This window comes from Sycon ciliatum, chromosome 1 (genome assembly GCF_964019385.1).
Source record: "Sycon ciliatum chromosome 1, ocSycCili1.1, whole genome shotgun sequence".
In the NCBI taxonomy this organism is placed as follows: Eukaryota; Metazoa; Porifera; class Calcarea; order Leucosolenida; family Sycettidae; genus Sycon; species Sycon ciliatum.
This window is the reverse complement of record NC_088643.1, coordinates 26230704-26253803: the sequence shown is the minus strand read 5'-3', so window position 1 is coordinate 26253803 and position 23100 is coordinate 26230704. Positions and strand designations below refer to the sequence as shown.

Genomic DNA, 23100 nt, shown 5'->3' with positions numbered 1-23100 from the left:
GCGCTATTCCGTATCTGTCCCGTACCGTACCGTACCATCAAACACAGCTGGCCACATACAGCTGGCCGCAATATTCAAATAGGGCTTTCAAACTCAAGATCATAACGTGAAGCAACTTGGAAGAATGGGTATGAATGCGAAGTGTATGGGGGAATGCATGTGGGGCGGTAGTGCGGGTTCGAATCCCAGGATATGCCTGAAAAAAAAAAGGAGAATTGAAAAATTTATAACATTCCTATGCTTTTTTTGCCGTCATCAAGGCGGTAGACGGTGTCGTATTACTCTCGATCGTACCTGTCCTGTACCTATCCCGTACCGTACTGTACCATCAAAGACGGCTGGCCACAATGCATATTCAAATAGGGCTTTCAAATGCAAGATCATAACGTGAAGCAACTTGGAAGAATTAGTATGTATGCGAAGTGTATCGGGGGATGCATGCAGGGCGCGCGATAGTGCGGGTTCGAATCCCAGGTTATGTCTTAAAAAAAAGCAATTTTTTAAAGAATTTATAACATCCCTATGCTTTTTTTGTCTAGGTCATCAAGGCAAAAAAGCATAGCGTAGGGCCCTGAGCTTCCAAGCTCTCTCGTTATCTTGGAATGCACGATGCACTCCACCTTAGTCGTACATACAATTGTTCATGAATCTGCCCAGTCCACATCCCCTCTCCGTTTTTCTTTCCTTCCAGTTGCATCTTCCTTTCTGATCTGCTTTACCTTTCTCTTTTCGTTCGTCCCTCTTAATAGTTGCACTTTGTACCGTTGAGGCAACGAACTGAAAAAATAAAAACCAAACCCGGGCAACCAAACCAAACCAACCATGCATGGTGCTGCTCAATGAAACCCACTGATTGCGTGAGTCACCCGGCGCAGCGCGCTGTCCAGCCCCAGACCTGCGCACACTGGGATGTGTACTGGCGCACGACACGGCAAACTTGACAATCGCAGCACAATCGGATCATAAAAAGAATTTCATTGAGCAGCACCGCACATGCACAACTATGTACTGGACGTGTGGATTCCTTCCACACAGGAAATATGTTGCACATGCAATGGGCATCATGTGCAGAATCGTGCATACTTATCGTACTTTCTTTGGTTTAAATCAACTGCGTTTGCCCGATATCAATTTCAAACTCCGGGCTTCAACTATAGTAATCAGGGATTTATCTGTGGCCGCAGTGGCAGTGGTGCACCGAACACATTGCAGTGTGCCTGTTCGGTGTGATGTCTGCAACGATCTGCAGTCACACTTGCTATTGCTGTTGCTTTGTATTATAGTCAAATGGTCAATAAGCCGAACCAATGTCATGGCTAGACGTATAGATACGAAACATCGCAATGTTCGTATTGTATGGAAGTTACCAACGCCGGCCCGCACTCACCTGCCTCACTGGTACCTCATGACCCTGGTGGGGGGAATGAAGTCGACAGGCCGCCGCATTACCGGCTATGGCACTACCAGCTATGGCGCGTGGACTGGCAGCACACTGGTGTGACTGGTTGTGAGGAGTGCTGTCGGCGGTGGTGGCAATGCTGCTGATGCCGGCCCTCTGGTAGCCCTGCTCAGCTCCAATGAAGGTCTCAGAGTCGGGCTCCACTTGTGGCGAGTCACCACCATCATCATCATCATCAGTCCAGAGCGAGCGCAGGCACTGGCGAGGCTGCTTACTAAGTGTATGCCACCAACTGGTGATGAAGCAATGCAGATAGAGTGCAAGCAGGATCAAAGTTACCGTACCAAAGAGGCTCACCGGCAGAACGTACGACGGGCCGAATAAATGAGGGGACACCATATGTTCTCGCCGAGCGATCTCAAGGCCACAAGATATACACAATATGAACAGCATCACAAACATGATGACGTTGTCGGAATTCTTCAGCTTCCATAGCGTGGCTGTTCTTCGAAAAGGCCTGTACATGTGGAAGCAAACATGAAGACATGCATTTTGCTATGGTATGCCTGTCCTGATTTGGTAAAACCTGGCCAAATTTCTAACTCCTTCTTCTTGACTTTTGCATTCTCTTGTGAGGCCAGAAAGAATTATTGCACAGGCAATGTCATAAGGGATAGTTGCTTAAACTGTGTCAGCAAACATGCGGCCACAAGTCGATCGTTCCGTTTGCTTTGTGCACCCGGGGCGCTGCATTCATTTGTGGCAACAGTAGAATAAAAAAAATGGGTGAACTGTTTGTTTCCCCTATAATTTTCCTGTAGTGTAATGAGTAGCATCATGACAGAACTCTATCCCTAGGCATAGCATTGTCTGTCTCCTGGTTTCTCCTTTCTACTCCCTACACTCACTCGCATTGATCTAACGTGCGTACGTGTGTAAGAACCGCACCCTGCCTGCTGTACCATAGACTCATGCATTCATGTACCGCTGTACTTGCTGGCTGCGCATCACTAACCCTTCCCCTTCTATGGCACAGTCCCCGCACTGAATGCAGTACTCGGGTGCGCGTGCGTATTCATGTCTGAGTGCACTGCCCTCGGGCTCCATCTATACATGGCATCCCGTACTGGGCACGCTGCTTCCGGTCGCTGTTGTGTGCACGCAGCGCCGTAGTCTATTCCGCTCTCTGTCTTCTCTACACAGTGATTCCTGTGTAGAGCACTCTTCGTTTCTGCTCTCCTTACAGTTAGTTGTGCTTTTCCGTGTCCGATAATGTTCCCCCTTTTGCAATAAACAGTCAGGCGAAACTACTCTAAGCAGCTACCGCTACATCGTCAGGCGAAATAGCACGTCATAGTACATTTGAGATCAGCGGGAAGAAGATGAAGACGTCCACTAATTTAGTATCTGTGCACACAAATCTGCTGTGTGTGTGACTCTGTGTGTCAGCTATGATATCATCTTCTGTGGTTCCATGCCTAGCATGTACGTCTGAACCATCCTGCAAAGTTTGAATGACGTAGGTTGAGCGATCGCTCCGCGAAACATACTTTTTGAAATTCTCTTCATAGTATATCTTCCACCATTGAAATTTCGAATTTCTTCAAAAAAAGTGATGAGAGGGGTGGCTTGCAACCTCGATATGGCTTGTTCCAGGCATGCTTTGGAGCCATCTTCTGTTGAAGTAGTGGCGGGGATCTGCCCTGCAACTGCTACAACAAAAAATGATTCGATCTGAGAAAGGGTGAGACCGCGAATCTCCGTTGAATATTGAGTATTTCAAGCCTTTTCACGACGAAGATGGAGTTCTTTTTGGAGATGGACGTCGCGGCAAAGGACATGGTGTCCGACTTCTGGCGTCTGGTGAAGCCAGGGATCATTTGTCCAGTCAGGTCGGCAGCCTAACTGTCGGTAAGCTTGTGTTTGGATCCCGTTCTGCTCGATGTGGTAGATCACAAACAATTTGATATCGCACAAATTGATCTCAGCATCGTGCGTACGGTATTTTATATTCAGAAAATCCCAAAGTGTCTCTGTGTGGCTGTCCTATGCCACGAGAAACTCCAATCAGGCTCCTATGTCCTCTGCCTTCATGATTGAATGTCCACTTCGTTTGAACAACGAACACAACAATCGAGGACGGCTTTGCAATGAAAAATACAGCTATACTGGAGCTGAAAAAAGAAAGAAAAAAACGTGCTCAGGATGAGACTCAAGTACACGCATACTCTCCCAGCAGGTGAAACGCATTTTTTTGTGAAAAATGCGTGACGCCGACTGACCAGTAATTTCGCCTGACGTTCCCTGGCTAGAACCCTGCACCATCAGGGCCGGAGGCAGCTTCCGCGGAGTGGTGCGGCCGAAGGGCCATATTTAAGGGGGGTCTGGAGGTCCTCCCCGAGAATTTTTTTGGAATTTAGACGGCAAATCCTGCACTCTGGGCGACTCCCTGTACAAAATCATACATCGAAACTTTTTCTCCCCAGTTTTGGACGTTCCACGGCCACATGGACCGACTTTTTGGAAGTTTTTTTTTTTTTTTTTGGTACGGCCATGTGAGGATCGGCCTCAGCACTCGTATTCGGCTGGCTCATGGGTAGACGACCTCCAGCAGCGGGCAGCGGCGATGCGAGACTACATCGAGTCTGCGCTCAGCCGCTTCGACTTCATCGACGAGCCGACACCGAGCCGCTTGACTGTTGGCGATGCGGTCATGCTTCGCCGGCCTCAGCGCTGCCAGAAGCGCCTAACCCCGTACGAGCCTGGTTGGCAAGTTATGTCGATCGTGGGCCCCTCGACGGTGGTGGTTCATTGGGTCGACGGCACCGGCCGTGACAAGATCGTTAAGGCGTGCCGCCGAGGATGATCTGCCGCCGCCGCCGCCCGTCGCTCCGGGTACCAGCGATGAAGCCGAGTCGGGCCCTGTTCCGTCTCTGGTATTGAGCGTTGACCCGGTCACGCCGCCGCCTGCTGCAGGCCCATCATTGCGCGACCGGTCTACGCTCGTGCGACCTGCTCGATATTCATGATTATGTTGTAGCTATTCGGTAGTGACATGAGTCACTAAGGGGTGATGTGAGAGCATGCATGGTATTCGTTGCTCTAACTTCTGTCTTACATTCCTTGTTGCACCCGCCGGCTACCATGGCTCATTGATGGTCTCCCGACATGTAATACATTCCCTTTGACTTTGTGTCACCGCCAGATCCTTTTACTTCTGGTGTCCGTTTCATGTTCATCTATTGCTCGCTTGCGCGCTGGCATGCAACTGGCGTGCTCTCATGCGTACAGTGCGTACAACGAAGAACTACGTCAGTTCCAGTTAGTTTTTTAGAGTTGGCCGTGGAACAAACTTGTGTTTTTTCGCTCTCCCACATTCTCTGCTTCTTCTCCAATAATTATATGAACACTGTTCGCCAAAGAACTCGGGGTGGACGTTGTTGCGAGTGCGTGTCCGGGAGTGAGTTGGGGCGGTCGTGATTATCTAACAGCCATGGCCGTACTGGCCGTACCAGTGGCGCCGGCCCTGACCATGTAGTGAGGTTTACAAATCCATCCACAGTTAACATTCATTTGAAACATTTCTTGACAACATAGTAGCTGAATGGGGAACAGACATACCTGACATATCCATGCAAGGCCAGCTCAAACACCAGCATAACCAATATGGCAGCTCTCTTGTGCGGTCCACCAGTGACTATGGCCATTAGTATGCTGTACGCCAGTCGTCTCATGATGTTGTAGGTAGCCCACCACTGGCAAGATGGTTCGTAGATATGCTTGGCTTCATCCAGCAGACCAATCAGTGCTGGCCAGCGGTGAGTAGGTTGCCAGACAAGTAAGATTGGTACTGGTAGAACAAAACAAACAACCGATATCATGGCAGCAGCCACGTACAGTGCATGCTCTTTGCTGAAGCAGGTCACGGTGGCGTCAATATAGACCACCCTCTTGCCATCTCTGCTCCTGCCACCGATAGGTATGCAGTACATCAGTACGGCCGACGAGTAAGTAAACAGAGTAATGTACCACAGGTTGACAAGCCAGAGAACATGGCGTATGGAATTACGATGCTGTAACCGTTGTAGGAAGCGGAGTGTGCGCCCATGCCTTGTTCGGCTCAGGATGAGGAACGCAATGATACAGACAACGGTCATGAAGGGCGAGGCAAGCATGGCCATCTGTCTTTGCAGTTGAGTCAGGTGGTTTGACAAGCAGATGTTGGACAGACCAAAGGTGATGATACCGATATACATTGTTGCCACCGTCTCGTTGGACCCGAAAATGCAGTACAGGATCTGAAGACCAGCATATAAGTTGACATTTTCCATCAAAACAACAACAGCAGCAGCAGCAGCAGCAGCACCAGCACCAACCACAACAACACAAACGAGATGAACAAGAACAACAAGAACAACAAGAAGAAGAACGGCAGCAGTAGCAGCAGCAGCAGCAGCATCAACTACAACAATGACAACTACAACAACACACATCTACAGTCAACTTCGCCAATAACGACTGCGGATATAACGACAATTTGCGAATAACGACCGAATTTCCATGCCCGGAGCAAAGTCCCATCTAACTGTACACATTCAACTTCGGATATAACGACTATCTGAATAACGACAATTCGCGAATAGCGACATGCTTTCAGTGCCCCGAGGTCATATTCACTGCTTGAATAACGACTTTCTGGGCTTTTGACAGCTATTTCAAGTATCTGTCAGTCATGTACATGTACATGTACATGTACATGTACAAGTACATGCACATGCACATGTACCTGTACCTGTCATGCAGAAGTACCAGAACCTATACTATGGTGATGGATAAAGAAAAGAAAATGCAGCCAAGGGGGGGGGGGGCTTTTTCTTCCTTTTTTATTTTGCTTCAAAAGTGTTGGACTTACCAGCACACCTACATGCATGTACATTGTTAGATTGACAGCATGAAACAAGGTGGAGGACACTGTGTTCGAAAACAGTTACCTTACTACAACCTTCCGCGGTTGGCACTTGGCAGAGCCCCGGTCCCTGCGGACCATTTGAACCATATTATGGGTACCGCAGGGACCGGGGCTCTGCCAACCGCGGAAGGTTGTAGTAAGGTCACTGTTTTCGAACACAGAGTGTCCTCCACCTTGTTTCATGCTGTCAATCTAACAATTGCGTGAACTACAACAAGGTTTATCTAATGCTGGTTTACCAGTGTTGGATTCTATCATGCACTTACATGTAGTTGTACATGATTGTACAGTAATCATCATACATGTACATGTACATCATTGTCCCTAGGCCCTGGCCCTGTAGATCATGGTAGATGGCTCAAAAAGGCATATTTTTCAATTTATTTCCCTTGCATATTGAATTTTTAGTTCCTTTCAACTGCAATATGAAAATAAAGTACACATTGACATAGAGCAAGAAAAGAGCTTGATTTTGATATGCGTGTCATACTATACAAAATATGGGTTCACATACATTCAAATGGGACTTCGGTTATATGGACACTTCGCGAATAAGGACACCTTTCTGATGCCCCGCCGAATGTCGTTATTCGCGAAGTTGACTGTATAGTCGAAGCGATGATTGCAAAAAAAGATACGTCCGTCATAACTCGTAACACTATATTGTGGCCTTTCTTTTCATCCATGATTACTTTGGCTCAACATCTGAGTTTTAAGTAGCTATTACTTTATGCTAGGAGTACACCATGCAACAGCGTTTAATTAAGGGAGAAATAATTAGCTGACTACCATTATTTTAACCTGCATTGCACCACACAGTTGGTTGATGTCCACCTAATCATGTGTTATACCGGGAGCACACAAGAGACTAACATCAGCAAGGATCTGTATTAGTGTGGGAGCCAGGTGCCCAAAATGTTTACTTTCGTTGCAGTTGAGAGCGCACAACTTTTTGGGTGTTCCAATGTGTAGAGGGGGACCACAAGGAGCTCCACGATATAATGTTTTACTCTAGAAACTTGATGGACGGTACTGAAATTAGCCGTTGAAGTTTCGTGCATACGCATGGTAACCGTGGCACAGCTGAGACTTTCAGCTCGTGCTTTTCTTGGTTGCACTCACCTTACCCTCTTATGTTATCATATGACTTAGAACCTTTCAAGTTGGAAGGCTGTTGGAGTCTTTTCTAGAAACTTTTTTAGAAGTACTTTTTTCAGCCCGGGCCGGGCCCCCGTACTATCTCCTTTCTTCATTTCCCACAATTCTACAAAAACTATGACTTCCCCTTTACTTTCGGCAAAAGGTACGGGTCGGTTTAAAAAAGCCTCTGTTTCTGGTTATACGGCGCGTGTAGAGCTAGGGACTGCGGCCTTCGGAGGTGACCAGTCTTTGAATACAAGTGGTCATATGGATCACCAGATGGTCAGGTGGGTATATGAATACAGGTGGGTATATGAGTACAGGTGGGCACATGCTTACCAACACAGAGAATAGCCATGTGTCTAAAATGGCCGTCACACCAATGTTGATGGTCAGTGCAAGCAAGAAGATGATAACAGCCAAGACAAACAAGAGCACGCAGACTACGGCGATGGAAAGTGGCATGGTGTGCTTCCGGCAGTCTGAGCAACCCTAAGGCACAGAGTAGGAGAGAGAGACATACAGACATATGGACATACATGTACATGCATGTAACACGAGAAAGAAGGAGAGAGAGAGAGAGAGAGAGAGAGAGAGAGAGAGAGAGAGAGAGAGAGAGAGAGAGAGAGAGAGCGAGAGAGAGAGAGAGAGAGAGAGAGAGAGAGAGAGAGAGAGAGAGAGAGAGAGAGAGAGAGAGAGAGAGAGAGAGAGAGAGAGAGAGAGAGAGAGAGAGAGAGAGAGAGAGAGAGAGAGAGAGAGAGAGAGAGAGAGAGAGAGAGAGAGAGAGAGGGAGAGAGAGAGAGAGAGAGAGAGAGAGAGAGAGAGAGAGAGAGAGAGAGAGAGAGAGAGAGGGAGAGAGAGAGAGAGAGAGAGAGAGAGAGAGAGAGAGAGAGAGAGAGAGAGAGAGAGAGAGCGAGAGAGAGAGAGAGAGAGAGAGAGAGAGAGAGAGAGAGAGAGAGAGAGAGAGAGAGAGAGAGAGAGGGAGAGAGAGAGAGAGAGAGAGAGAGAGAGAGAGAGAGAGAGAGAGAGAGCGAGAGAGAAGAGAGAGAGAGAGAGAGAGAGAGAGAGAGAGAGAGAGAGAGAGAGAGAGAGAGAGAGAGAGAGAGAGAGAGAGAGAGAGAGGGAGGAGAGAGAGAGAGAGAGAGAGAGGGGAGGGGGATGTCATTGAACGACTGTGCCGAAGTATCTTCTTTCGTCAATAAGAAATTTCGAGTGGATGAGCTGCTCAAGCCAGCAATAAACTGGTCTCGAAGCGCTCGATCGAGGTGATCAGCAAACTCACACCTCACAGCCAATCTCTTCAGACGAATGATGAAATCCGCAGTCGACTCATTTTCCTTCTGCTTCAACTGATGGAAATTGAACGTCGCCGAAACTTGCGAAATTGCAGGTTGAAAATACTTCCTCAAAAGATCGCAAATCTCTGACAGTTTCTTGTCAGCTACTTTCGCTGGCAAACAGAGGCTCCTCAAAATCGAGTAGGCTTCCGCAGACAGCAAACTCACTAATACAGCCTTCCTTTTCTTGCTGGCAGCCAACTTGTCTGCAGCATTGGCCGAAGCAGCCACGGTTCCAATATCATTGGCAAAAAATAGAATTCAAGTCTTTCCTCAAACTCTTGAAAGTCACCGCCGGTAAACGGCTGAAGCGATGATATCCGAGCCATATCTTCGTCGCCAGTTGTTGTATCCTACCCCAGGGGGTTCTACTCGGACTCATCCAGCTCGATCACACACACACACTCGAGGCCATTACAGATTTCAGTACATCTCAAACTCCATATCCGAAAAAGACCCAGCTCACGTGCGAGCATGCGCACTATATACATATGGTCCATGCCCAGGACATGACAGACGGGGGGGGGGGGGGGGGAGAGAGAGAGAGAGAGAGAGAGAGAGAGAGAGAGAGTGAGAGAGAGAGGAAGCTGTATTGCATGCAACTCCGAGTTTCAGTTTCACGTAGTTACGATCATCAGGCAACTAATGGCTCCAAAATGGGCAGCCTACATACATACTCGTACGTGCCTACAGACAGACAGTTGCAGAGACAGGCAGGTGGACGGTTGGATGGCCGGGTGGGTGGGTTGGCGCGCAGGTAAAAAGGCAGACAGACAGACCGATAGACAGACATACGGACAGATAGACAGACAAACCAACACACACATACACGCAAACGCACACCCGTGCTCACAAACAGATCAACGCTCACCAACACCCACCAACGCACACCAATCCACATCGGATACAACATTCAAGACAATGTCATGAACTTTGTACAAGCCGAAGTACACAGTGCACGGAACTATGAATATGTCATATTCATAGTTGCGTGCACTGTGTACTTCGGCTTTGAGCCTATGACATCTTTGTGGGTATTCAAATGGTGCAGTGAAATCATACAGATAGGGAGAACAAAAAAAGGAAGAACTGTGCTCATGGAAGCCTCAGAACCTGCAGTCCTCAGAGCCCTCCGTCCAATGGCTTCGATCTGAAGAAGTTGCCATGCAACATTGCCCAATCAAACACACTCCAGAGTCCGTCTTATATCCAACGATTGGTGTTAAAAGAGTCGCATTGAGTTCTTTCCAGTGGCCCACTTCTACGTGGACATCTACAATTCCTGGACATTTGCAGACGAAGCTGACCGCTTCAAAGTGGACGAATTATTTTCCCGTTTTCAGGCTCACCTGCAGCCGAAAGTAAACGCGTGGCTGGCCCGTTTCCAGCTTCAACAGCAACGGCAAAATGTGGGGGAAACCACTGACGATTTTCTCTGTCGCTGTCGGAACTTGGCAGTGAAGTGCAAATTTGCCGATGCCGGTGAAGTCAACACCCGTTTGCTAGAGCAGCTGATTGTCGGCACCCGACATAAAACGGTACAGGAGAAGCTGTTGGAGAAGGGCGGCCAGTTGTCGTCTCTTGACGAAGGGCTGGAAGTTGCGAGGACATATGAAGCTACAGCTACCCAGATGGCTCAGCTAACCGGGTCTCGCTCCGCCAGTGTTAGCCCTGCTGACGTATCCTTTGTTAAAAAGTCTGCTCCGAAGAGATCCAAGGATTTCAAGAAAAAACAACAAAAAAAGAGTTGTCAATTCTGTGGGTAGGAAGACCATGATCGTGCAGTATGCCCAGCTCGATCGGCTGAGTGTAATTTCTGTAAGAAACAAGGGCACTTTGCTACTGTGTGCCAGAAGAAGCAACGATCCTGTGACGCTGTACATACTGTACCGCCAGATGCGCATGCCCCTGGTATGTTTCTGGGCAGTGTCGATGCCGGACGTGACCCTTGGTCTGTGTCGGTGGAAGTCAACAATTCCCCAGTCACGATGAAGATCGACACCGGAGCCGATGTCTCTGTAATTCCAGCCAGTGTATTCCGCCTGTTAGATGTGCAGGCCCTGCGACCCAGTCGTCGTACCCTGATGTCTGCTAACTCAAGCGTCCTCGACGTAGCTGGCGTGTTCAACGCAATGGTATCACATGTGGGCAAGTCGTCTCGACAAGAGATTTTCGTTGCCAACAACCTCAAGCAGGCCCTCCTAGGACGCCCTGCAATAGTCGCCTTGGACCTCCTGGACGTCAAGGCTGACATCTCTGAAGTATCGAGCGGTATTCGCGACACCGCGACAGCACGAGCTGCATACCCCGATTTGTTCAGACCTCTCGGCACGTTCACTGGAGAGCCTCACTGCATTCGCCTCGAAGAAGGCGCCAAACCATTTGCTCTGTCCTGCCCGCGCGACAATGTGGCAATACCGCTAATGCCGATTGTTAAAGCGGAGCTTGAGAAGATGGAAAAGCAAGGCGTCATCGTCCCTGTCGACAAACCAACTGATTGGTGTGCTGGCCTTGTTGTTGTCGCCAAACCTGGATGGGAGGCAGTCCGTCTGTGCGTTGACTACACACGTCTCAACCAACACGTTCGTCGTGAGCAGTTCGTCTTGCCGGCGGTAGACCACACGCTGGGTCAGTTGGACGGTGCCAAGTATTTCACAAAGCTTGACGCCAACTCTGGGTTTTACCAAGTGCCCTTGGCCAAGGAATCCCTGAAGTTGACCACGTTTATCACCCCGTTTGGGCGTTTCATGTTCACGCGTCTACCATTCGGTATTTGTTCGGCTCCCGAACATTTTCAGAAACGAATGGCTCGGATCTTGAACGGTGTGGTTGGTACCGCATGTCAGATGGACGACGCTCTAGTGTTCGGTAGCACTGAAGAGGAACATGATAACCGGCTGCACCAGGTGCTACAACGGCTCAGCGACAACGGCGTCACACTCAACCCGGACAAGTGTCTCTTCAAAGTCACTTCTGCCAAGTTCTTGGATCATATCATCGACCAAGACGGCATCCACTCTGATCCCCAGAAGGTGCAGGGCATTCAAGACTTCACGCCATGCCAGGATGTCTCGGATGTGAGAAGCTTTCTCGGCCTCGTCAACCACCTTGGCAAGTTCTCTCCCTCACTTGCTTCCGTCTCACAGCCGATCCGCGACCTTCTCAAGAAAGGCAATGTTTGGTCCTGGGGACCCCCTCAGCAATCGGCATTCGAAGAGACTAAGGCTCTTCTGTCGTATACGCCTGTTCTTGCTCTGTACTCTCCCGAGTACCCAACTATTGTCTCTGCAGACGCCTCGAGCTATGGTCTCGGTGCCGTTATCAAGCAGCAACAGCCGTCCGGCGATTGGAAACCCGTATCGTTCCAGTCTCGTGCACTACTGCCGGCAGAGCATCGCTATGCTCAAATAGAAAAAGAAGCTCTTGGCCTCACCTGGGCTTGCAACCGATTCTCAGATTACCTCATCGGTAAGAGATTCACGCTGGAAACCGATCACAAGCCTCTGGTGCCCCTGTTCAGCACTAGTGCTCTCGACTCTATCCCTCCACGTGTACTTCGGTTCAGGCTCAACCTGATGCGATTTGATTTCGACATCGTACACATCCCTGGCAAAGATCTAATCGTTGCTGATGCCTTATCTAGGTCACCTGCGTCGCATCCTCTGTCCGCCGATGACGTCCGCCTCCTCGACGACGCAGAAGCTTTTCTCGACAGTGTGGTTTCTCATCTCCCTGCGTCCGATGCAAGACTGAGTGAGATTCAACACCAGCAGGCTCAAGACCCAGTGTGTCAACATCTTGTGCAGTACACTCTGTCCGGTTGGCCAAGTTTACAGTCTGCTCCAGTGTCCGTTAAGCCCTACTACGCATCCCGGCAGTCATTCTGTATCACAGATGGCCTGCTCCTGTACGGTTCCAGAATCGTCATCCCGGACCAGCTCTGTCCAGAAGTCCTCCAGCAGCTCCATGCTGGTCACCTCGGCATCACGAAGACCCGCGAAAGGGCTCGCCAGTCAGTTTGGTGGCCAGGTCTAAGCGCCCAGTTGGCTGATATCGTGTCGAATTGCCAAGCCTGCGCTCGTGACAAGCCAACGCCAATGGAGCCCCTGCTGTCCTCACGTCTTCCCGAGTTTCCGTGACAGGAAGTCGCTGCCGATTTCATGCAGTTCCAAGGCTCTCAGTACCTAGTTGCCGTCGACTACTACTCCCGATGGATCGAGCTTGCTCAGATGTCCCTTACTTCTGCAGCTTCTCTCATCACGCAACTGAAGTCCATGTTTGCGCGTCACGGCAATCCAGATGTGTTTGTTTCGGACAATGGTCCCCCATTCACAAGTGCAGAGGTTTCAGCATGGCTTCAAGAGCAAGGAACTACCCAGCGCGCGAGCAGCCCACTTCATCCGCAAGGCAACGGCTTAGTGGAACGCGCAGTGCAGACCCTAAAGCATTTGCTGGTGAGGGGAGGTGATCCGTATGTTGCTCTGCAGAGCTATCGTGCCAGTCCACTAGCACATGGCTTCAGTCCTGCGGAGCTCCTCATGGGCCGCCGCGTCCAGACGCGTTTACCCATGTCGGCAGACGTTCGACGGCCATACCTCGTAGATCGCACAGCGTTTGCCGCCAAAGACGCCTCTCTGAAGTCCCGGCAAGCGTCGGATTTCAACTCCCGCCATCGCGCTCTCGATGCCCCGCCACTGGTCCCGGGTACCGCTGTCTTTGTTCCGGATAGGAAAGAGCCTGATATTGTCACTGCCGAGCATTCCACCAGGTCGCTTATCGTGGAGACGCCGTCCGGTTCGGTTCTCCGCCGAAACCGCAGTGCCCTCATCGTCGATCCGCCTGCAGGTCCTGCTAACGCTGAGGACAATGGTGAGCCAGCGTCACCCGCCCAACGTCCATCTCCAGGTACTCCCGTCCCTGAGCGTTCCTGTAGAGTTACCCGTTCCGGACGTGCCGTTAATACTCCCATCAGATTCCGTTAATCATTTAGCGTTACTCTTTCGTCTTCAGCATTATTCCTGTTTTGCTAACTTATCGCTCTCTTGCTGCGCACCCTGAAAGGGGAGATGTCGTAATATCTGGACTCTATTATGCGTACACTACTGTACACTTATGACTGTATGCGTTGCATGCTGTCTGTACGTCACACAGGCCGTTTCCCGTAGGCCAGAACTTTGATGTGCTTCACCATGTTCACTGGCTCGGGACTTCTCTTGTTTTGGACTTACCTACTGGTTGTGCATTTCTTGCTGCTCCTCATTAGTTTACTCGTCCATGTCTCCTTGTCCATATTGAGAATAATACTACAATCATCATCTGGAATTCTGGCATATGCGGGCAACATGTTCAACATGTTTGTGTGTGTGTGTGTCACCGGGTGTGTGTGTGTGTGTGTGTCACCGTGTGTGTGTGTATGTGTGTGTGTGTGTGTGTGTGTGTGTGTGTGTGTGTGTGTGTGTGTGTCACCGTGTGTGTGTGTGTGTGTGTGTGTGTGTGCTTGCGTGCATCAAACAGCATGTGCGGTGCATGTATCTGTGCTTACCACTCGGTCAAGGTTTACAGAGTAGTCTGGTTTGCACTGGCTGCACAGCAGACCCCGTGCATTGGACTCTGCCGTGCAGGGGTCATCTTCCCACAGTAGCCAGGTGTCCTTGCCAGGATGCTTTGAGCACGTGCCTTTGTCACAGAAAGACACCACGAAGGGATCCGGGAATGGACTCTGGTCCAATCTTCCCAGAGGGTCACTCCCATTGCCAAGGAATTCTGTTTCCGATATGACAAAGCCACCGCCAATACCGTCGAGTGCAGAGGAATTGAACGGTTTCCCAGGAATAGTCGTGCTGTCATTGCGCCCAGCCCAGCAGTACGATGAGACGGAGATGTGTTTTCCTTCGCGACATGCTATGTTGCATGTGTATTCATCATTTCGACACTTGCATGACAGTCGCTCCATGGTCAGCTTTTGGAGCTCTGTGAAATTAGCCTCGCTGTCTTTGTGTACATGTACGTTGAACTCTCTAACCCACTCCTGTGCCTACATCATCGGAAGGAATTTAAGGCATGCACAAAGAAATACACACACAATACACACAAAGGAATATCATAAAAATGTTGGTCAAGCAGGAGTATACGCTTCATTGGTGAAAAGAATGTTGTGGATATCATCACCTTTGGTCACACACAAACACACACACACACACACACACACACACACACACACACACACACACACACACACACACGCACATGCACGCATGCGCATTTGGATGCAGGAAAGGTTCATTTGTAACTAGGGGCCAAATACAGTGCAACTGGAATACCTGAGATGAATTTGCCGTTGACCATCTGTATCCCAGGTGACAGTCACGCAAACGGAATGGAATCTTGAGCTCTATTGGCTTGGACTGAGCGGAGCCATACGTCGACAGAGCTGGGCAAACGGGAAAGAGAACAATTTTCATCTCTGATGCTCGACCGCCGTCAGTGCAGGAAGCCACTGCACCAACATCTGCACCGCCATGCTGTGCGGCACTTTCCACAGTTACTGATGACGTGCATGTTTACTAACGGATGTTTGTGTAAGGTCTAAGGAGTCAGTTCTCTGTGCACTGACTGACCACACCGTGATCTGTGTAAGGACTAAGGAGTCAGTTCTCTGTGCACTGACTGACCACACATCTGTGTAAGGTCTAACGAGTCAGTTCTCTGTGCACTGATTGACCACACATCTGTGTAAGGTCTAAGGAGTCAGTTCTCTGTGCACTGATTGACCACACCGTGATCTGTGTAAGGACTAACGAGTCAGTTCTCTGTGCACTGATTGACCACACATCTGAAGATTGCCTGGCCAAGACAAGACACCCCGTTCAAATCTTCTCGTACCACTTTCGCCTCTTCGCCAGGAAAATAAGCTGGTAGACTGGAAAGCCTGCATATATGCCAACCTGGAGACTTGAGTTCCCTGGGCAACGAGGCTGAATGCCCTTGATTTTGACCGTTTTCCCTGGACACCAATTTTTTAGCGCATCCATCATTAGCAGATGCATTTTTCATGACTGCTGCTCAAGCAAAAGGGATGTCATTGCATTGGGCTGTAACTGCACAGATGAACTTTCTGTTTACTATGCCGTTATACCGGCGATCCGTTGCAGTTTCACATGATTTTTTGTCTACTACGTGCTGTGCTGTGCTGTGCTGTGCTGTGCTGTGCTGTGCTGTGCTGTGCTGTGCTGTGTGTACTTACAGCAGATCTACAAGTTCGAGGAAACACTGAAAAAGCGTCAACAAAAAGGAGAACTTCGATTTCAAAAGTTCCATCTCATATCCCTGGACTTTTGCAGGACATCCCTGGACCCCGGGACAAACACCCTATTCCCTGGACTGTTCCGGGAAACCCTGGATGGTTGGTATGTGTGAGCCTGGTCAAAGCCTGGTCAAATTTTGATCCATATTAAGACTGGGACATGGATGCACACCTGAGCAGAAGACTAAGAGGAAGTACTATGTGAATCCAGGTCGTATTGATCCACAAACTCCCTGCTCTGAGACCGGGAAGGGTGGAGGGACTCTAGAAGCAATCATAGTGCAACCTGTCTAAGCCATGCAACCATCCAAGGGACTCCAACAACATTATCCTTGTGCAGTCTAGCACATGCGGTCCCTTTGTCCATTATCATTTCCTCCTCCCCCACCCACATACACACCCTACGGTCCTGGTGGTAGTGGTCCCCTGAGACAGGTGGTTGCCTGATCAGAGTAGTAACCCCTAGAAATGTGTGACCGTGTCCTCCTAACCTTGTATGGTAACCTCAAGGTACCCATGAGCTCCGGGCGGCCCATATAGGACAAGATTTTTTTCTGCCGAGCCGGACCACAGCAACGCATTTTTGGTTGATTGGTAGATATGCTGGGGGGTTCCCAGGAGCACATCTTTGCTCTCATATTCCACCTGGAAAGGACAGGGCAAAGCAGAGCCATGTGGTGCATTGGTGACAATAGACTTCTCGGACACTGAGTACGAGTTGTACAGTTTTTTTGCTGCTCATGGGGGTATATGTTACACTCAGTGAGTTCGTTCGATTATGAATACCGCGAATCGATTCATGAATAGATTCGCGGTATTCACATCACCCCATGTGAATAGGGTGAATGGATTCCGAATCGATTCCAGGGCTCATGGATATGAAAATCGAACGACTTAAGGTGGCATATCACCCACAAATCCCTAAAAAATCGAATTTGTAAATTCATGTCAAGTGCTACATCAGTTGAAAGAGCATGAATAGCTGCAAAATCTCAGAAAATGTTGTCTCGATCTGACCAGCCGTTCAAGAGTTATGGCCGAAAATGTGCCCTTGCAAGGAACGATTTTTTTGTTGCACGCTGTCATATTTTGGTAGCACTGTATTTGAATCTGAGCAGACCGTGCGCAACTTGTCGTATCATGGAAACACGCGAAAGTGTGCAGAATTTTGCTCCAAGTCCAAAAATCACGTTTTTTTTAGCCATGTATTGGGCTGCACGGCGGTGGGCGAAGCAGGACTTTTGCCAGCACCCTCGTGACGTTGCAGATAAATGTGGCTTGATTATTGTAGTTGACGTTGATTTAGTGACTTTGGCAAGTTTGAGTCGTGTCAAGAAGTCAGGTAAGATTCAGTACTAGGCAGTAGTGGAACGTGAGTGGTAGTCTTTGCCGATTTTTGAGGGTATCCTGGGTTTGGTGTGCAGCACTGTGGAAATGGCTTGTCGTGGAGGTCCCAGCACTGGATGTTGTATCAAAGGTACGACCTCGTAGCACCCTAAACCTTAAAAAAATCAAAAATTGACTTCAGTCTATGGGAGTCAGTGAGAGAACACCCACTCGTGCCGTTGTGACAGATTCCAGGGCCACGTTGAGGGGCCCTATCCCACCACCCATGGCTGCTTCTGGACTTGTTTTAGGTTTATATCCCGCGCACGGACAGAATGGGCAAGAAAATGTGAAGAAATTGTAAATGCATTTTTTTGGCTCCTGGGTGGCTTGCACACCGTGGCACTATGCCGGAATTTTGAGTTTTTCCGGCCTGGAAAGCCTGTCAGTGAGGCGCAAGAACTTTTTAAATCATGTCCTGAGGGCCAGCATACTGTAGTGGCAGGAGTGTGTGGTGAAAATTTCACTCAAATCCATTGAGAGACACCAAAGTTACGGTCAATTGAATGCCATATGAAATTTATGCGTAGGCTGCTACCTTTCTTAATTTAACCTTTTGAGCACTCTGACACGTCATGACCACTGCCACTGTGACACGCGTGACGTTCTAGAACGTCACGAGTATTGTACGGAACTACAGCGATTCCGCACTTCTTCCGTGGCTTGGCGTCGAGCTGTACCGCTGCACAGAGTACTACTAGGATGTACGAGAACAGTAAAAAAATGTCACTTCTCTGCGGTTGACGTCACAGTATAAGAATTAGCAGAGAAGTAGTGTTCTCTGTCCACCCGGGAACGGGTACGAGGGAGCACGGTGTGGGATAAAAGGAGGTGACGAGTGCAGGGTCGGCCTCTTTTGTCTTTGTGCGGAGAGTTGAGTGAGAGTTGTGAATTATTTAATTTGAAAGTTTTGGTTTGTGAAAAGAATGTCGAGGTCAAGAAGTGTGTCGCCGGGTGGTAGTGGTAGCGAGAGTGAAGGGTATGTTGAGGAGAGTGGGAGGATGAGAGAGATGGCTGCGAGATTGGAGACGTTGGAGAGGAAGTTGGAGAAGTCTAGTCGTAAGAGGAAAAGAGAGGATAGGAGTGACAGTGACAGTGAGAGTGAGTCAGAGAGGAGCAGGAGCAGGAGAAGTGGCAGGAGTAGAAGTAGCAAGAGGAGAAACAGCAAGAAGAGCAAGAGGAGCAAGGAAAGTAAGCAGGTGAAGAGGGAGAGACAGGACGAGAGGATGGCGGCGGCAAGAAAGAGAAGTTGGAAGGCCAAGGCCCACAAGGAGCAGTTCTGCGTGATCAGTAAGGCGTTGGAGCCTCTAGCCAAGGCAAGGCAGAAGGCGGAGCGTCGAGGCGAGAAAGACATCGCCAGAAACATCGAGGAAGGTGAGAGCGTCCTCCAGCGGCGCGTCAAGCTATTGCTGTTTGCGGACGCCGAAGGGTGGTCGGCCGCAAACATATATGACGGAAAAATGGAGTGCGGGGTATTGTTATATATGCACTCTGATGTAATATATTATGTACTCTGTATGCATTTGTATATACTCATTGCGCATGCTCTGATCATGGTCTTACTCTACATGTATCCATGCCGGCTGGTTGACTCTGGTGAGCTGCGTGTGAGACTGCATGTAGGGTGTACGTGGATACACAACAGCGGGTCCGATACGGACGATGAGCGGAGGATGAGGAGGGCCAGGGCGGAGGCCAAGGAGGGGAAGAGGAGCAGTGGCAAGCCCTTTCCAGGAGGCCGCCCAGCCGGGGTCGGGCTCGGAGCGGCTGCTCGAGCCCAGACCATGCCGGCCGCACCGAAGCCACCCGGATTCTGCGCACCGTTCAAGGAGCTGGCCTGTTGGTGGTGTGGAGGGAAGGGGCACGTGCAGCGGGACTGCAAGCAGCCTGCCCCAGGCCCAGCACCTGCCAGGTCATTCCCGGTGCAGCAGCAACAGCAGCCACGATGAACAAGATAAGTTTGATGTGCATGTTGATGATGATGATGAGGATGAGGATGATGAAAAGAGTGTTCAAACTTATTCAGATGTTGTGGTTGAAAGCGGATATGGTGCGGAAGGGGAAGGGGAAATCTGGGCAGAGGGTGAAACTGTGATGCATGGGAGATTGAAGCGGTGCATACCGTTTTGGAGGGAGACGGGGGCTTCATCTTGGATTATTAGTTAAATTGTGTTAGCCCGCTGGGAGTCGTGGAAGGTGCTAGGAAGCTGAGACTGATTTTAGACTTGAGGCAAGTGAATGAATGTTTGGCAAAATTCAGGTTTAAATTGGATAATATCAGGATGGCAGTGAAGCTTTTTCAGAAAGACGACTTTGTTGTAACATTCGATTTGAAGAGTGGTTATCACCATGTTGATATGGCAAGGGACCATTGGAAGTATTTGGGTTTCTCATGGGGAGGTGAATTTTATTGTTTCAAGTCATTGCCGTTTGGGCTCTCCACTGCTCCGTATCTTTTTAACAAACTGGTCCGTGTGATGGTTCGTTACTGGAGGGCTCAGGGCATTAAGTGCATGATGTTCTTTGACGATGGCTCTGCAGGAGCGGGCACTGTGGAAGAGACATTGAGGGTAGCAGGTGTGCTCACGGAAACGTTGGAAGATCAATGTGGAGAAATCGTGTCTTGTGCCTTCTCAGAAGCCTACCATTCTGGGTTTTGTGTTGGACCTGGTTCACGGGAGAGTAAGTGTGGCGGAGGCAAGAGTTCTGAGGTTTTTGGAGCATTTGAGGGTTTTGCATAGCAAGAGGAGACCGAATGCCAAAGAGTGTGCTAGGCTGGCTGGGTTCATCATTTCAATGTCTTTCGCCATTGGGCCAGGTGCAAGGTTGAGAACCAGGGCAATGTATGACATGATTCTCAGGAGGAAAAGCTGGTTTCAAGTCATAGACAGGAGTGGTCTGATGAGGCTTCTGCAGAAGTGAGCTTCTGGTGGTATTGTTTCGATGAGTTTCATGGAAGATTGGTTGTGGGTGATCCCAAGATAACAGCAGTTGTAGACACGTGGTCAGATGCTAGCGATGTAGCCTGGGGAGGTTTTGCGGTGTCCTGCGGGGAAACGATTGCAAGAGGGAATTGGCCGGAAGAGGTGTTAGAGGCTCAGAAGAGTTCTACGTGGAGGGAATTGAGGGCTACCGAGTTGGTGCTGCAATCGGTGGTCCAATAATTGGCAGGCAAGGAATGTAGGCACCGGACGGATAATCAGGCGGCAGCTCGTATTCTGCAGGTGGGCAGCAAAGTTCTAGAACTGCAAGAGATTGCATGTCGGATTTTCAAGTTTTGCAGGCAAAATTGCATTCGACTTGTGCCAAAATGGGTTCCAAGGGAGGAGAACTTTCTGGCAGATTTTTTATCCAAGGTAGTGGATACTGATGACTGGAAATTGTCGTCTGAGGTATTCGATGAGGTAGACGGTTTGTGGGGCCCGCACACTGTTGACTGCTCTGCCAGTGCAGAGTCGGCACAGTTGCCTCGTTTCTGCTCACGTTGGTGGAATCCAGGATGTTTGGCCGTGGATGCTTTCACGATGTGCTGGGAAGGGGAGAACTTATGGTTGTGCCCCCCCCCCCATTTACCTTATCGGAGACGTTATTAGCAGAATTTCAGTAATTGTCAGTCATGGGACATTGGTTGTCCCAAAATGGACATCTGCATGGTGATGGCCATGCTTATTCAAAGGTACTGAAAGCTCCACGTTGGTGAGGAGTTTTATTTTCCTGCCTAGAATATCAGGTCTGTTTGACAGTGGCTCTTGCCAATGGAATTGGTTTGATGGGAAGGTGCCAAGGTGTGAAGTCATGGCAATCAGGTTCTGTAGTATCATGGGCTGTCGGTGCTGTGAGACAGAATGTCGGGAATGATATTGAACTTAAAGACAAGGTGTCTGCAGATGGTTCTGTGTTTTGCTGTGTGTTGGTTGTTGATTGGCTGCAGATTCTAGAGGCTAGTTCTGCGAAACGCACATGGTGCATAGCCTGAGGCAGGCTGGACGGTCCTGGGGACTGTGCTGGTGGATCCAGCGCCAAGGAGCTGCCAACATACCAACAGAGGGAAGTCTGGTTTGGTACTTGCCTTGTATTATTGTTAGCTGTGTTTTTGCATGTTCCAAGGTGTGAAGTCATGGCAACCAGGTCCAGTAGTATCATGGGGTGTTGGCGTTGTGGGACACGATGTCTAGGTATCTGCAGAAGGTTCTGTGTTCTGCTATGTGTTGTTGATTGGCTGCAGAATCTAGAGGCTAGTTCTGTAAGACGCACAGGGTGCATAGCCTGAGGCAGGCTGCAGGGTCCGGGGGAATGTGTAGGTGGATCTTGCACCATGGAGCTGTCAACATATCAACACAGGGAAGTCTTGTTTAGGTTCTTGCTTAATATTATTATTATTCTACACTAGCTTGAGGGAAAGAGACAAACGGGAAAAGTCTGAAGAAAAAATTGACTGTCACCACCAGGACTCGAACCAGGGACCCTCGCTTGTAGCTAGCGATGCTCTAACCGCTGAGCTATGGTGTAGTCGTCATCCCAGCAGAGACTGTTCAACATTCTCTTTAGACTTCGTAACTCACACTTCCTGTGAATCCACATAGGCGAGTGGGACGCAGCCTTCACTGTACCCACACACTTCACGTACACTCTAGCACGCGGGGAGCCCCAAGTCATAAAATCTACACTAGCTTGAGGGAAAGAGACAAACGGGAAAAGTCTGAAGAAAAAATTGACTGTCACCACCAGGACTCGAACCAGGGACCCTCGCTTGTAGCTAGCAATGCTCTAACTGCTGAGCTATGGTGTAGTCGTTGTTATTATTATTATTATTATTGTTGTTAGCTGTATTTTTTGGCAGGTCATGTGGTTGTGTATGGTTGGTGCATGTTAGCCATTATTATGTAACGTGGCATAGGAGGAGGCTTGTAGCTGGAGCACAAGCTTGTGCGGTCTGAATAACGAGGCTTATATTGTGGTTCTTTCCATGTGCTCGCTACAATTTTTAGAGATCTGGGACCAGGGGTGCTGGAAGGAGCTACAGGAAGTAGCTGAAGGCAAGGGCCTAGTGAGTTTGTCGGAACGAGCCAAGGACTTGGTCATGGAGACACATGCGTCATCTACGGTGAAGACATACAAGTCGGCATTTTCGCGTTGGAAAAGCTGGGCTATGGAGCATGGGTTTGTGGCGATACCCGCTACACCAGTGGCAGTCAGTTTGTATCTGATCCACCTCGTAGAGACGAGCGCATCCCCAAGCCCAATTTCTGCAGCTCTGTCCGCAATCAAATGGGCTCATCAGAAGGCATGCGTACAGCTTCCTGTCAATGCCATGGTGGAGCAGATTGCAGCAGCGGCAAAAAGGAGGTTAGCTTGCACCCCCAGGCGGAAAGAGCCCCTCAACAAGAAGCAGTTGGCTACGATCGTGGGTCAACTTGCCGGGAGCGACGATTGTCTGAAGCTGCGGACAGCGGTTATGTTTGCCATTGGATTTGCTGGCTTCATGAGGTGGGACGATTTGGCGAGAATCCGGGTGCGGGACCTTGCATTCCGTCGAGACTACATGGAGGTTCGTTTGGATAAGCGC

General features: G+C 49.5%; 1 protein-coding gene across 1 annotated transcript in view; it reads right to left on the bottom strand.

The window, feature by feature from the left end:
- LOC135820618 (uncharacterized) overlaps positions 1 to 23100 on the bottom strand; it is a 63408-nt gene that overhangs the window by 10814 nt on the left and 29494 nt on the right. Inside the window, exons 8-13 of the mRNA XM_065333664.1 lie at positions 16640 to 16793; positions 15166 to 15275; positions 14388 to 14879; positions 7848 to 8000; positions 5021 to 5697; positions 1388 to 1916 (exon numbers count right to left, since the gene is read on the bottom strand). Coding sequence (XP_065189736.1) covers positions 1388 to 1916; positions 5021 to 5697; positions 7848 to 8000; positions 14388 to 14879; positions 15166 to 15275; positions 16640 to 16793 — 2115 coding nt within the window. The remainder of the gene's footprint in view (positions 1 to 1387; positions 1917 to 5020; positions 5698 to 7847; positions 8001 to 14387; positions 14880 to 15165; positions 15276 to 16639; positions 16794 to 23100) is intronic.